This window comes from Bos grunniens, chromosome 4 (genome assembly GCF_055505025.1).
Source record: "Bos grunniens cultivar Pamir isolate PY7600 chromosome 4, Bosgru_T2T1.0, whole genome shotgun sequence".
In the NCBI taxonomy this organism is placed as follows: domain Eukaryota; kingdom Metazoa; phylum Chordata; class Mammalia; order Artiodactyla; family Bovidae; genus Bos; species Bos grunniens.
In genome coordinates this window covers 43,282,318-43,298,680 of record NC_141168.1, presented here as the reverse complement: position 1 = coordinate 43,298,680, position 16,363 = coordinate 43,282,318, and the positions used below count along the sequence as shown (strand labels likewise).

At 48.4% G+C, this 16,363-nt stretch overlaps 1 protein-coding gene across 1 annotated transcript in view; it reads left to right on the top strand.

The window, feature by feature from the left end:
- The window catches only part of NUDCD3 (NudC domain containing 3), a 70,552-nt gene that overhangs the window by 30,750 nt on the left and 23,439 nt on the right, over positions 1 to 16,363 (top strand). The window contains exon 3 of the mRNA XM_086396130.1: positions 15,085 to 15,217. Within this exon, the coding sequence (XP_086252256.1) occupies positions 15,085 to 15,217 (133 nt within the window). The remainder of the gene's footprint in view (positions 1 to 15,084; positions 15,218 to 16,363) is intronic.

Here is a 16,363-nt window from a genome sequence, read left to right as displayed (position 1 = left end):
AGTCTCTGACACAGAACTTTATAAATAGTAGGAGTGTTTCTCCAGCCTGTCTTCATTCTGTTCGCAGCTAAAATTCCCTGGCAGCCTGTAACTAATGAGAACGGAAAGTACTATTTGCAGAGACTGAAATCCAGCAGGCGTTAGTGTTCCCATGGCACGCTGTTGCTTTGGCTGAACTCTTGGGCCGCCATCTCTTCCATGTTGAGCTGTTGTCAGGCTGTGAAAACAGCTCTACTCTGACCAAGACCCTGGATGTGTGTGGAGAAGTGTGTTTTGTCAGTGTGAGAGCCTGACCACACACTCTCAGAGCTTAGGGTCATGTGCATGGGCAGGTGGCTAGCACCCAGAAGTCACAGTTCTGAACCTGAATTTGGACCTGAATTGTGCCATCTCATGTGTGTAAACTGGGGCTAAGGACCAACACAACTTGTGGGTGGATTCTGAGGGTCGGCTACTGCCAGTCTGTTAGCTCACAAGGCCGTGCTGTCTCCTCAGTCAGGGGTTATGCTTCCCATTGCACCAGTGAGCACACCGAGACTTGGGGAACTGGGCCAGCTTGTCCTGGTTCCATTGCTGGTTGGTGGCCCAGCAGGGACGTTGACTCCAGAGTCTGTGTCCTTGAGCACTAAATTATTCTGCCTTTTTTTTTTTTTTTTATCTGAATTCCTTCGAAGATGTTCCTTGCTCTGACTGAATCAGACATGTGAATCCCTTTGCCTGGCCTTCCATTTTCTCTCTAGGGTCAGGTGCTCATTGCTTCTCAGTGTTACATAAGCTGCCGATTCTCGTCCTCACACTGTGAGTACCATCGATGCTGTGTCAGAGTCTGGAATGCACCTTCTACTGTGCACATGTGTGTGTACACACACATACCCCAACAACCGTCCTCCCTTCCAAAACAAGACAGAAACACCAGGCACAGTTAGTGGGGAGACTCTGCCAGACTCCCAGGGAGATGGCGTGGGAGGTCAACAGGTTGAAAAGGGTAGGCAGTCCTGTCGGGGAATTCCAGTACTGGTGTGCCGGTGTTCTTGTGGTCCTGTGGGAGGTCTGAGGAGAGAGGGCTTGTCAGTACCTGGGGGCTGGGATGACCTGGTGAAGGACCCTGACTCACGCTGAAGAAGTGGGTCTATCTTGTGGGAGATCGCCAGTGGTTTCTAACTCAAGAGTTTGGTACTGTGGCTTGTTTGCAAGTTAACAGGGAGCAGACATAGCTGGGGGTGCAAACAGGGTACCTCACTGGCAGTGTTTCCAGAGAAACACTGTGTGTGGAAGATGCAGGGTTAGTGCTGTGACCCTTGGAGCTTATGGGGAGGACGGGGCAGAGGAAAGGTTGACCATTGGAGACCAGGTGGTGATGGGTGTGATGGTGGAGGAGAGAGCTGGGGACCGGGTGGTGATGGGTGTGAATGTGGAGGAGAGAGAAGGGGGCCCAGGTCTCGGGCAGAAAGTTGATGTCAGATACTGTAGGGGGAGTGCAGGCTCTGAAACTACAAAAGCCCTGCTTGGCTATGACACTTGGAAGTTGCTGGGCTTGTCAGAGAGTTTCACAGCGGGGTGCTCTGGAGGGTTAGGTGGAGAGGAAGTGACTTCCTGAAGGGAATGCTGGTAGGGAATGGGGGTTTTTTAAGTCCTTGTTTGTTGCTAAGATCTGCTGAGGAATGAAGTGGGTAGCAGTAGATGAGAAGAGCTAGAGGCTGTGAGAGACAGTATATCCATGGGAAGGGTCAAGCAGGAAGCAGTCAGGGGGCCTGGCAACGTTGATCTTGGCAATAAGAAGCAAGAGCAGCATCCCAGCTCCCTAGGGCTCAGCATTTCTAGTTAACATCGAAATTGTGTTCCATAGCATTGTTAGGAGTGGAACTTTACTATGTCAAATGAATGCTTCACTTTGTGTGTGTGTGAGTCACTCAGTCATGTCCAACTCTTTGTGACCCCCATGGACTGTAGCCTGCAAGGCTCCTCTGTCCATGTGGATTTCTCCAGGCAAGAATAGTGGAGTGGGTTCCATTCCTTTCTCCAGGGAGTCTTCCCGAGCCAGGGATCGAACCCAGGTTTCCCACATGGTGGGCAGATTCTTTACAGTCTGAGCCACCAGGGAAGCCCATTAACTAAAACCTTAGTTCACTGGAGTAGTTCTCTTTGCAACATATATTCGTGCCACGCCAGTGTGAAGGTCTTTAGGGTTGGTGCACCTCTTCCTGGCCTGGCAGAGGGTGGAGAGGGTGTGGAGGGAGTCAAGATGGTGATTGGGCGAGAAAAGGGCTAATTCCCCTGCCTTGACTTTCTCTGTTTGGATTTACAGTCAAAGCAGTGGATGAGGGCCAGGCAGTAGGAACCTGAGGTGAGAATGGAGGAGACAGGCCGGTTCCATCTCAGAAACCTGGAGAGCAGAGAGGATAGAAGTGGCTGGATGGGGCCCAGGCCTGCGGCTGCCCCCATGCTGGTCAACCAGCCTTATGCCAAGCCCTGTCTCAGGTCATCAGCCTGCAGTTCGTGATCGATTTTCACTTAGTGGACTTTAGTGGATTCAGTTCAGTTCAGTCACTCAGTTGTGTCTTTCTCTTTGCGACCCCATGGACTGCAGCACACCAGGCTTCCCTGTCCATCACCAACTCTTGGAGCTTGCTCAAACTCATGTCCATTGAGTCAGTGATGCCGTCTAACCATCTCATCCTCTGTCGTCCCCTTCTCCTCCTGCCTTCAGTCTTTCCCAGCATGAGGGTCTTTTCCAATGCGTCCGTTCTTCACATCAGGTGGCCAAAGTATTGGAGTTTCAGCTTCAGCATCAGTCCTTCCAGTGAATATTCAAGATTGATTTCCTTTAGGATTGATTGATTTGATCTCCTTGCAGTCCAAGGGACTCTTGAATTCCAGGTGCGAGTTTTTGCCTGCTGCAAAGGCATTCTAGAGTTTACTGAGAGGAAGCTGGTGCACATGCAGAAGGCTGACGTGAGGCTGACCTGCAGCAGGACAACTTCAGGTCAGGCCTGAGGCTGCTTCAGTGGACAGCCCTCCCCACCCCTGATGGCTCTGGGCCTTCACAGCTGAGGAGATGGACTCCCTCTCTGCTTAGAGTTCCACTGGCGTTCTTCTCAGATGGAAAACGACGCTTAGACATTGGTAACTTGAAACTTTTTGGATGGATTTAAAAGAAACAGTGTGAGAATGTCTTCTTTAAGATTATGATGAATGTATAAGTTCTGTGGTTTACATTTAATGTGTTCAAAGCTTGTCCAGCTGTATAGCAGACCCTTGTTAGGTGTGGTTTTTCTTCTGGAAGATTGTGATTTCGTGTGGGGCCCCATGACAGCTGTGCCTTTTGCTGCCCAAGTGTAAGCGTGAGATGAGCAGAGAGCACCACGCCTGCTCTGTGTGTGTCTCAGTGTCGTCTGCATCCTGGTGTTGAGTGTGAAGGGGGGATTCATCCCTCTTGTCATCAGGGATGAAGCTTGGTCCTGGTGAGGGCTTGGTGGGGAAAGGCAAGGATGGATGAGCAGGCTGAGGAAAACGGGTGGGGGAGGTGAGGCGTGCCTCCAGTGTGGTTGGCTCACCCAGTCCCCGACTCTCAGCCCCCAGCTTCTGAGTATCTGGGCTCTGCCAGCCCTCCAGGTGCTCGCCCTCCTGCTACTCCCGCCGCCCCTTTAGGCTCCCATGCCGCCTGCTGGCTGGTGCCCCCAGTACCCTCTCCTCCAACCTCTTCTTGTCCCTGCTGACCCCCCACCAGCTTCCTTTCCCACACTGGGAGCGGCCTGCCATCTGATCAGCGCCACATGGCAGCCTTGCAGGGACCTTTTAAAGCAATCAAATGATATCACTCCTGGTTCCAACCCTGTGGTGACCACCCATCACTTTTTGATTAAATTCCATACCCTGGTTTTAAAAGCCCAGGTCTTACCTGGCACAACTGCTTCTTGTCTTTGACAAAACAGTGACAGTGTTTATAGAATTGATGATCCAGGTGAGTAATGATGTTGATGATGGTGACACTTACTCTGGGCCAGGCTCTGCTCTCAGCGCTTTGTATGTCTTGACTCATTTAATCCTCACGTCTCTGAGATTGGTACTGATAGGTCCCTGTTTTACTGGTGAGAAGCTTGGGGCATCAGCCCAGGGTCACATGGCAAGTCGCTGGCAGAGCTGGCTTGGGGCTGGGCGCCTGCCTCCCCTGCTTGCCGGGGTCATAGGCACCCTTCTGCCTGTCAAGCCTCTGAGTGACTCCCTTGACCAGAGATGTGGCTCTGTGGCCTTTCTGAGCAGCCTGTCGTGTCATCTAGCAGATCTCAGTGGGAGGCCCTGGAGGCTCTGCAGGGGCCACCCAGTCACATTTATTAACACGGTACACCACTGGCCCTCGTGGTCTGAGCCCCACTCAAGTGGGCCTTGCCGTTGATGCCCCCTCTCAGGCCCCGGCACCCAGAATGGTGTAGGCATAGTGGTGCTCAGCTGGTACTTCCTGAGCAGCAAGTGTGTGGATGCTGCAGTCACAGGGGTTTGGCTTTGGCACTGCTGGTGGCCAGGCCTGGACGGAGCTGAATGTGGGGGCCTGAGGAGAGGGTGGCACAGGGAGGCCAGCGCCGGGCAGATACCAGGCAGCGGGGCTAGGGGTCAGGCAGGGTGTGCCGAGAACTTGGGCTATTTGATGTGGGTGACCCTTTTAATCGGGACGGGGCAGGTTGATGCTGATGCTATGGGGCTTGTTTCCCAGCAGATTGCTTAGCTCTTCTGCTGGAATTCCTCCCAGAAGTTGGTGCATGCAGGAAAACAAAGGGCCATCTTTCTGAGTCTAGATTGGAGTAATTCAGGCTAAAATCCCTTAGGTCCACTGTCGCCAAGCTGTGGTTCAAGTTAGGAAGCCAGCTCATCAGTGCCCTCCCCGGACTAACTGTTGTGCAGACACATCTCGCTATTTGTGGATCCCTGGCATTGTCGCCCCCAAAACGGCAGGAGCAGTAAATAACCACCCTCCAGATAAAGCAAATGGGAAAACACTGCCAGAATTTGCTACATCAAGTGCTATGAACAATGGCAGTCGGCAGGGAAATTATGCAGAGGGAAAAAGCCCTTTTATTTCCTTTTCAAAATCGGTGGGACTGGAGAAGTTCGGGAGGTAGGGAGGAAAAGGAGGGGGAAGAGTAAATACAGTAATCTTGAATTGGAGATGATGCCAAGCCTCATTGCCTGGGCTTTGGTTCAGCATCACGGGCAGGAAATGTTAGCGAATGTCTATTATTAACAACCCTGCATCGTAGAGAGCTGCTTGCACATGGAGTACTGGGTGGGGTCTTGTGAAAATTGTTTGATGTAAGTCTCTCAGCAGCCGTGTGAGTAAGCAGGTGAGGAAATCCAGGCTTTAAAGGGGTTGAGACATGTGATCAGATAACACCCTTGCCCCAGTGAAAGTCAGGATTCAAACTTTGGGGTGGCTTGAATCCCAGGGCCTGAGTTCTGGCTGTAGAGTGAGCCTAAGAGTGGAGTCGCCCTTCTGCCCCTAAAGTGGGCTGGTGCACTTGTCTTTTGGGGGTTTTCTGATTTTGGCCCCACCACCACCACCACCCCCTTCCCTAGCTAGTGTTCCCTTTCTGTCCAGAAAGGAACAGAATGCCACCTTGCGTGTTGTTGTCGTTTCTTTAGTCACTTTCAGCCCGGGACAGTTTCTCCGTCCCTTTGGTTTTTGTGACTGTCAAACTTCTGAAGACATCAGGTGTGTTGTAGACACTCAGTTTGTGTTGGTCTAGTGACCGCGGAGCCTGGTGGGCTGCTGTCTATGGGGTCGCACACAACTGAAGTGACTTAGCAGCAGCAGCAGCAGCAGTCTTTTCTCGTGGTCCAGTTGGGGTATGGATTTTGGGATGAAGACCGCAGAGGTGATGTGTCCCTCCCCTCACATCCTATGAGTGTCCGTCATACGAACATGACTTAAGACTGTGATGTTGGCTTGGTCACCTGGTTGAGGATAAGTCTGCAGGCGTCCTCACCCAATGTCACTGCTGTTCCCTTTCTGTTCTCTGGTCACTGAGCCCATCTCCACCTCCTAGGAGGGTAGAGGAGTTGCTGAGAATTTGTTAAATTTGTTAAATTCTCAACATAGATTAAAACCACATTGATAAATGTTTTGGGGGAGATACTGTGAAGTTATGCAAATATCCCATTTCCCCTTAAAAATCTCACCCACTATTTTTAGCATCATCAGTGAATCTTGCTTACAGCAATTATCACTGTGGTATTAACACTGATTTTATATTTCCCTCATTCCTTCTGTTTATTAATTAGTTGTTTGTTTATTCAGTCATTCATTTGTATCAGAGTGACTCACGGGTATCACTTTATTCTCTGCCTTATAGTCCAACACTGTGTCACGTATTTAGCCACTCACATCAGTTCCAGCTCTGCCCCATTGGGAGCTCTCTGGTTGGCTTCTTTGTCCTCTTGACGTTCTGCATCCTGTGGTTTTTTGAGCACTTCCTTACTTTCTGGCATTGCCTGGTTCCAGGCTCATCTCATCGTATTTTCTCTTATACCCGTTCTCCAAGGAGCCTGATTGCTTTCTTTACAGGCAATATTTAGAAACCGTGCATGGCAGTGAATGAGCTCACTGCTTCTGGGAACCCCTGCCGCTGGGCCCCCCTACCACTGCCCTGTCAGTATATGTGCTTATTATCTTTTTTTTCTAGAAATACATTGAAATCTTTGTACCTTTCTCTGAGAGTGAGAACAGGGCTCCTATCACCTATAACCTGCGATGGAATAGGCCAATCCTTCTAATAGGTGAATTCCGTGTTCCAGCTTGGATGCATTCTGGAGGAGGTGTTCCTGCTTTTGTGATTGACTGGTTGACTGTGAGCCCCCAGCTGCTTCTCTGTCTGTCTTGTGTTGGTGGATATATCCACCCCCAACACAAGCACCACCCAGTCATCACCCTTCGTCTTTAAACGGTGTTTCCAGTTGTGCAGCCTCATACATTGGACGCTGATTGACCTGCTGTCGTGCTTACCCCCCTGGATGTCAGATAGATCTCTGATGCGATGTCCTGCCTACTCTGTGACCCCCTTTATACCCCAGGGCCCCCCTCTGGCCCCGTGACCCTTTCTTGATTCCACGGCCTCTCCTGGCCACAGTGCAGCTCCTTTCCTGCATGTGTGATGGGTTCTCTTGGGCAGCAGCATGCAGACTCTCTTGGCTGCGCCCTCAGATGCCCAGTGCAAATGTGGGGGCAGCTCCGCGAAGCTGTGCTGGCTCTTTCTCTGCAGTACAGCTTCCCATTTTCTGTACCCTGTTGTGTTCTGTTCCACACGTAGATTTTATGACCCACACGCTGAGAAGTGCTATTGTAGGGTGTGCACTCTCCAGGGCTGCATGGAAGGTTATACTCCTCTCACCCTGCTCTCTCATTATCTCAGTGGTTTATTTTTTTTTTTTTGGTCAGTCGACGGGTGAGTCCATCATTTTGCTCACGATTGTGGTTACTCGCAGGCCATGTCGTTCGGTGTTCAGTGGCAGTTCAGGTTCCTCCTCTCTGAATGTCTTCTTGATAGCCCTTGCTGACTTTCCTATTTTTGTTACTAATTTGTAGAAATCCTTTATATATTTCAGTTCTTTGTTGGTTATGTGTCATAGATTTTCCTCCTCACTCTGCCCTACCTTTTAATTATTTGTATTTAAAAAAATTATTTATTTACTTATTTTTGGTTGCTACAAGAAGACTTTCTCTAGTTGTGGCAGGTGGGGGCTACTCTTCGTTGCGGTGCTTGGGCTTCTCATGGTGGCGGCTTCTGTTGCAGAGCTCAGGCTCTAGAGTGTGGGCTCGGTAGTTGTGGTGCACGGGCTTAGTTACCCCAAGGCGTGTGGAATCTTTCTGGACTAGGGATTGAACCTGTGTCCCCTGCATTGGCCAGTGGATTCTTAACTGCTGGACCACCAGGGAAGTCCTTAACTTTGTGTGTTTTGGGGCCTTCTCTTCCAGAAGTATTACATTTAATTTAGATGTAAACTTTCTTTATATCTTATGTATTTCTTGTTAATACTTGTCTACTTGGATGTGGTAAAAATATTTCCTACAAAATGTTTAAAGTGTAAGTGTGCTTATCACGTCTAGGTTTAGTTTTGTGCATTGGCGCCCTTGGTCAGACAGCCATTCTTCCTCACCCCGGTGCCACCCAAGTCCATGAGGGAGGCGCTGGTTCAGGGCTGGGTGGTCTTCCTGCTCACCATTTGCTCCCTGAGTGTCAGGGCCACAGTCAGCATCTGCAGGGGCTGTGTCCGTCCCCCGTTCCCTGCCCCCGCCCCGGTTTCTCCTCTTCGGAATCATCTTGGTGATTCTTGATATCCTTTTTGGTCTCTATTTTAATTCCCCTACCTCTGTTTTTTCCAAGCCTCATCCTCATCCCTCTAAGGTCTGGACTAGAGAGGTGGAAGCCCGAAGCCTGAGTGTGCCCACCTCACTTGGTGGGTGAGATTGTCTAGTCAGGGGGACAGTCAGGAACGTGTTGAGAGAAGAGGGCAGCAGATAGCTTCCAGAATGAAAGGCCATTTGCTCTCTTCCTCAGGACAGGGGCAGGGATGGGGTGTTGGGAGGGCTTATGGGAGGGAAACACTAGATAAAATCCCACAAAACGTGTGTTGCCAGGTGCCCGGTGTGCATGCACTTCCACGTGATTGTCACCTGAGAATCCTGGGAGGTGACAGGATGAAGAGCCTGCAGCCCAGAGTGGGTGTGAGTGGTCTGGCTCATCATCCTGAACCCCTGGCCCGTCTGCTGTCCACACTGACCCTTCGTAGGTTGGAGCCACTGGGAGTGGGGGGAGAGCCCCGTCTGGCCACATGTCCCAGTGATTGGAGTCCTTTCATTTCAGATGCTTTCTTATTGATTAAAATTGTTGCCTTTTAAAAGTTTTCTTGAAACATGGCTTTTCAAAAATAACAAAAACAAAAAACCCAAATGAAGCAAACCTCATTAAAAACTAACCCCCAAATTCCAAATTGCAAAAACTAATTTAAAGGGCCAGCTGGTAAATATTTCAGGCTTTGCAGATCACGCATTCTGGAGCCCAAAGCAGCCAGAGATGCTTTGTAAATGGGTTACTGTAGCTCGTTCCAGTGAACCTTTATTTACCAAACAGGTGCTGGGCTGTCATTTACCAACCCCTGACCTGTTGTATCTCAGACAGTGTCTTAGTAAAACACTTTGAAAATATAACAATAAAATTTACGTTAGCCTTCTCAGTACTAAGGACGGGACGTTTGTGACACGTGGCTGTGTTGCGGGTTGCATCCCTGATGATATGCAGCTCCTGAAAGTTTGGGTGTTGTTTTCCTCTGGTCCCATTACACACGTACCTCATTTTATCGCGCTTTGCTTTATTGTGCTTCACAGATACTGTGTTGCGTACCAGTTGAAGGTCTGTGGCGATCCTGTGTCAAGCAGGTCTCTCAGCCCCATTTCCCCAGCAGCATTTGCTCACTTCTTGTCTCTGTGTCACGATTTGGTAATTCTCCTAATATTTCAAAGCTTTTCATTATTATTATGTATGTTATAAATCTTTAATGGATGAGGAGTTGCTTCTTACGGATGTGCAAAGAAAGTGATTTCTTGAAATGGAATCTACTGGTGATGATGCTATGAAGATTATTGGTGAAATGACAGCAGAGCATTGAAATATTACATAAACTTAGCAGTAGGATTTGAGAGGACTGACTCCAATTTTGAAAGAAGATCTCCTGTGGGTAAAATGCTGTTGAACAGCATTGTCTGCTCGAGAAATCCTTCATGAAAGGAGTCAACCCATGTGGCAGACTTCATTGTTGCCTCCTTTTAGGAAATTGCCACAGCCACCCCATCCTTCAGCAGCTATCACCTTGATCGGTCCATAGCCACCACATCAAGGCAAGACTCTCCACCAGCAAAAAGAGTGACTCACTAAAAGCTCAGATGATGGTCAGTAGTATTTAGCAATAAAGTAATTTTAATTAAAGTATGTACATCATCTTTTTAGACATAATGCAGTTGCACAATTAACACAGAATAGTTGTATGGTATAGTGTAGACTACATGTAACTTCTGCATGCACTAGGAAACCAGAAAATTCTTGTGACTCACTTATTGGGGTGTGTGGTGGTCTGGGACAGAACCTACCATATCTCTGAGATACATTTGTATCCTTCAGTTGGGAAGTCTGTTGGAACTTGAAATGGTAAAGCTAGTCATAAGTGTCCTGATTTTGGATGACTAGGAATAGAAAATTGATTTAAAAGACTAAGAATTCAGCATATTTATGAAGTAAATTATCTTTTTGTTTTAAAATGTATATTTCACATTTATACACTTGTAAAAAAAATTGGGATGTCTCTTTCCCTTGTTAAAGTAATTAACATGATTTAAGAAAATGTCTCACTATAACCAACTTATATCTTTTGTTAATTAGAAGAGTTTGTAGTAAATATTGATTATGTTTTTGTTGGCTGACCATCTGATACAGATTGTCAAATACATTCCCTAAATTTGCATTAACACCTGTTAAGTGATTCATGGGCATATCATGAGACTCCAAGCACCTTGCCTCGTTTATTTTAGGTAAATATAGAATCAGCTCGTATTTTTAACCGTACTGCAAAATTAATTTTAAAACATTAAAAGCACATTTTCAAAATATACTTGTTGTAAAGAATTTTTTTTATTAAACTGAGCCTTCCTTAAGGTGGTGAGTGGGCGCTAAGGACCAGAAGGTATCCCAGAGGAGCTGGGCTCGTGCATGCAGTGACTGCAGGCGAGTCCTGTTCCCGGCTGGCCCCTGTGTTCCTCAGCTGGACTTTCTGTTTAGACAAGCTCCTGATCCAAGTGGTCAAGAGAAGAAAAGACTACACAAGGAAGCCAGGTTGAATGCAAAGGGCATGATAACTCCAAAAACTAGAGATTAAAATGTTAGAGTATTCCTGTTAGAAAATAGATGCGATGCCCTTCAGACTTCAAGGAGGGAAGGAGCTGTGAGATTGTTTGATGATAATGATGGTGCTTGAGTTATCAAACATCTGGAAGGAAGGAAGTAGGAAGACAACTTAGCCAGGAGAAGGCGTTTGTATACTCAGAAACCAACAAAGAATTTTATCAAAAATTTACGGAGAACTTCTTCAAACCAGGGAAAGCACAAGCAAAAGCCATGGCAGGAATTTTGCAGAAATGAGTCGCATATGGCCAGTTAACATTATATGCAGGGAAATGTGAATCAAGACCGATCGGAAACACTATTTTTTGTGTGTATTTACTTGATAAAACTTGAGAAAGTGTTCCAGTGTTGAGCAGGACCCTGTGCATACCACTGTTGAGTGAGAATTGGGGCAGCCCTTGGAGTTTCCCACTGTCTCTTAAGGGTGAGATGCTTTCTTTTATACCCTTGACCCAGCAGATCCACTCCTGGGTGAATAGTCAAGACAGATCCTTCAGGTTTGGTGACACAGAAAGGAGAGGATAGCATAATGAATGTCTGTGAGGTTCCCCCACTTCCTCATTAACAATATGTCAGAATTCATGTTTTGTTTCTTTCTCTAATCCCTTTTTTTTCTGATGTGGCAGAGCCCAGAAATCACAAACTTTCTTTCACCCATGCGTACTTCAGTAAAAAAGAAAAGTGGACTAAATGAACATCACAACTGAACAAATTTATAATTCCCTGTAATCATCTAATGTCCAGACTGCATTCACTTTTCCCTCATTGTCTCAAAATGTCTTTTTACAGTTGGTTTTTTCAAAATACCTGTCCAGCAAGTCCAAACGTTACATTTGGTTGCTGTATCTTCTAAGTCTCTTAATTTATAATAATTCCTCTTCTTTTTTTTTTTTTCATTTTATGATGCCCTTTGTAACCATTTGTTTGTAAAGAAACTTAGAACTTTGTCTATTGTAATTTCCCAGATGCTGGACTTGGCAGGTTTTATGTTGGTGGTTTTGATGGATACGTTCTCTACCGCTTCTGCTGTCTGTGGTCTGGTGGTTAGACCTATGGTGTGGAGCAGATTTAAGGCTCAGCATTAGGGCAGGACTACCACAGAGGTGAGGTTCCCTCAGGAGATGCCTGGTATCTTGCTGTTGTGGACACAGCAGGATTTTCCGGTCCTTCTGTGAGCAGACTCCCGTCCACCTCTCACCTAGAGCTCAGCATCCGTCAAGGAATGCTGCCCAGACTCAGCGTTTCCATTGTAGGTTACACAGTGGTGATTATCTCATTCTGTTATACCTTTATTTATTATTTTTGGCTGCACGGGCTTTTATCGAGTGGCAGCGAGTGGAGGCTACTCTTTAGTTGCGGTGCGCAGGCTTCTCATCGTGGTGGCTTCTCTCATTGCGGGGCACGAGCTCCAGGTGTGGGATATGGTAGGATCAGTGAGGAGAGCAGGAAATCAACACGAGATGGGGCTGCTCTGCAAAGGGAGAGGATGAACTACTGTCTGCTAATGTACATACACACGTACTGTCTACACCATGTACACCGCCCCCACAGGCTTGCACGCACACACAGCACGAACATGCTCACACCACATGTTCACATCACACACGCACACATGCACATGAAAGTGCTCACACACTGTGTACTGTGTACTCCACACACACACACTGTGTACTCCACACACAGGTACACACCACACACGTGCTCACAGCACATACTCACTCACATGTACACACGCACACCACATTCCTCATGCACAAGCCCTGGCCTCTCCCCCGGGTACGTGGACAGTGGCATCTACAGGTGGGTGAGGAGCTGTCACACCTGTGTACCACTGAACACCCAGGAGAGGTGGCCTTTGCCTTAGAGCATGAGGGACAGGTGTGAGTGAGTGGAGGCAGGATGTTCCAGGGTGGAAGCAGCTCTTTTCTGGCTCCGGGAACCTGGTGAGTGCTGGCCAGCACCTGTCTCCACATAGTAGGGAATCTACCCATCCCCCCGCCCCACACCCTGGGAACCTGGAAAGGGGCTTGAGAGTGCCCCCTGCTGAATTATAACCTGTTCCCTATATGGGCTCCAGCCTCCTGCACAGAAGCCTTTATTTGGGGGCTGTGACCCCTTTTACCCACCACTTCTCCCACTCCCATGCTGCCACCCCCACAGGGCAGGGGATTGGAGAGAGGGAGGGGGGAGGTGGCCTGAGTTCCTTTCCCACCTGTGCAGGTGATGCTGGCTGTGGGCACCTGCAGAGCCTCTCCTTTGGAGAGGGCCTTTTCTTTAACAGTCAAACCCTGTTATCTGGGCTGATCCGGCTCATCAGGCGTGGGTGCTGCAGTGAGGCCTGCTCCCTATCTGCACCCTGGCTGCTGACGCATGCTCCTCCTCCCACCCTTCCCACTCCCCCCGCCCCCTTCCCCCTCCCACCCCAGTTCTGGCCAGCAGCTACAGGGGTGTGGCTGTAGGCTGGTCTGGGAGGACAGGGTGAGGGCGGGGGCCCAGAGAACCTGCATGTGACAGGAGACTTCTTTTATGTACACTGTCGGTGGGAAATAATCAACTTTATTTAATGAGAATGTGGATTTAGAGTGTTAAAAACACCCAGAAGCTTGCTGATCTGTGCTGGGGAAAAGCTGCAGGTCCATACAGGGTTGCAGGGGGCAGGGAGGTGTGCGTGCCTGCTGAGCTGCCCACCCTGTGATGCTCCCTGGCCAGCGCCCTCCACAGACACCAGCTCCACAGCGCTCGCCTCTGCCGTGTGGCTGTCTTCTCCCCGAGGTTCTTCACGTTGTCCCTCTGTGCGTGTGTCTTTGTGTCCAGAGCCCCCTCCCTTTAAGGACACGGTCGCATTGGGTCAGGGCCTACCCTAATGGCCTCATTCTAACGGATTACATCTGTATAGACTGTGTCTCCGCGTGAGGTGCCGAGGGCTAGGACTTTAACACACTCATTTTGGGGGACACAGTTCAGCCCGCAGCAGCCACCAGTTTACCAGCCCAGAGAGCCTGGGCTGTGGCAGAGGCCCAGCCTCAGATTTAAGGTGCAGAAGGCACACCCACAGGAGGGAAACATGTTCTTGGCTTACAGCGTTCACCTGAAAAGTGCATCCTCATTAACCACCACTCGCGGCCCCTCCTGACCAGAAGTGAGAGGCTGATGGGGTACAGCCCTTGACCCTCTTGTGTGTTTTCCTCTGCAGACATGTGGGCGTGCACAGGAATGTGGCAGCCCACCCATCAGCCTCTCCCTCCAGGCGCATCAGCGGGCTCCGCACGCTCAGGAGAACGGGGCTGCATGTACCTGTTGTTGGGATGGGCGTGCTCATAGGTGTTGTCTCCTCCTCGACTAGGTTTCTGTCTTTTAATTTAGATCAAAAACTTACTATGATGGACTCTCAACTTATTTTTATGTGGTGTTTTTACTATTATTAACAGTTAAATTTTGTGACAATTGTTTTATTGTGTTTTATTTTTGACATCAGCTTCTGGCCATGCCTGTTTGCATCTGTGCTGGGTTGGTAATACACGTACAAGAAGATTCAGCTGACGGAGTTTCTTTCCTAGGCTGTCTCATAAGCACACTGCTCACGTCTGAAGAAAGTCTGCAGTTCAGTGCAGTGCCTTGGCTTTGATTTATTTACCAGGGGAAGATGGAGGCTGGGTTTGGATTAGAATTGAAGTTGAGTAGCTACAGGCTAAAGTGGTTTTTTGGTATCCCCTCCGCCCTGCCTTTTTTTAAAAAAAGATACGGCCTGCCAAGCAGTTTATGGGAAACCAGGCACCCACAAGCCCCAGGATGTTATTAATTAGGCTCTTTGGCTTATGGACTGGTCTGGTTTCTAAGCTTTGTGAAGACCAGGAGGGCCAGGCTATGCCATGGACTGCATTGACAGATATTTTTCCTAACCTTGAGGGTGCTACACAGGGTCTTCTCCTTGGATTTTCCCTTTGTTCCTGTGACTTCCCATTGAGGCCCGAATTGGGTGGTCAGAAAGGAAATCAGCCAGAGGGAAGGGGACTTTTAGACGCAAAACCAAGCAAGGTTAGGTGAACGTTCTCAGGACCTGGAGACAGTATGTTCCTGGGACCCTGTGGGCTTCCTGCCCTGCTTGTGGGCCTGGGCTGTCGTCTTACTTCTTGTTCTTTCTCAGGAGACAGGAGCAGTTCCAGAGAAACCCCGACAGCTACAACGGTGCTGTGCGTGAGAACTACACCTGGTCCCAGGACTACACCGACCTAGAGCTCAAGGTGCCGGTGCCCAAGCACGTGGTGAAGGGCAAGCAGGTAACCGCCAGGTTCTTCCAGCTTCATCTGCTCAGCTTCTTTCCTGAAGCAAAGGCTTCAGGCTGTGGGCTGCACTGGAGCTGCTTAGCCACCAGCACAAGACTGCTTCTTGTCTTCAGTCACCAGCATGCCAGTCTCCACCCTCTTTAACCACGTCAAGTATGAGACCCAACTTAGCCTCCTATGTGAATAGCACCTGAGCTTTTTTTTCTTTGTAATTATAGTATTCTCATATCATTTATTGTCTTTAGTCTCTGCAAAAGCACTACAGAGTAGGCAAGGCAGTTATTGTTACACCCATTTCACACTGGAGAAGATGGAGTCCTGAGAGGCAAAGCAGAGCACCACAGGTTCTGTTGTGATAAGTGGACAGTCCTGTGGTCTGTGGAGCTGTAACATTTATAGCTTGAGTGGATTTCTCCATCTTAATGAGCTTGAGTGAGTAGAAATTTAATCTTTTAGTGAGATAGAGATGTTTACTTGGGGACCTTGCTGAGAATAACATTATTATAGCTCGTTGTAAGTAGGCAGGCTTCACATTAAAGAAAAAAACTCTCATGTGAAATGGGACATTGTTACTATAATCCACAATGTAAAAAATTCTTATATATGCTAGAAACTGTGTTCTTATTTCATTTGTCATGAGAAACTACAACCTGCAAAGTAAGTGGTATCTTTCATGTTTTATAGATGAGAAATTGAGGCCGAGAGAAGTTACTCAGTTATCCAAGTTGACATGGAAAAGTCACCATGTGTCTCCTTCACTCTTGCTATGCCAGGAACAGTGAGCACTGTCTGAATGTTTTAGAAGGAATGAGTGACTGAATGGGTGCCCTGGTACAGCCGTGGTTTGATTCAGGTGTGTCTGCTTCTAAAGCTCATACTGTTTTCCCTGTGTCCCACTCCTCACTTTAAAAGCAGAAACAACTGCAGCCTTCTTTAAAAGGGATGGTCCCAGAGCATATGAAACAGAAGTTGAGTTTCATGTACGTTTCAGAGAAAGGACCACTGTGTGAAGTGGCTCCTGCTGGTCTGGATACATGTCAGATCCAGGCTCTAGGCAGTGAGCAAGCCCTTCCAGGCCTTCCCCTTAGCCCACTTCCATCCTGAGGTCCCTCCTGGTCCCTTTATGATTACCCAGGCTTT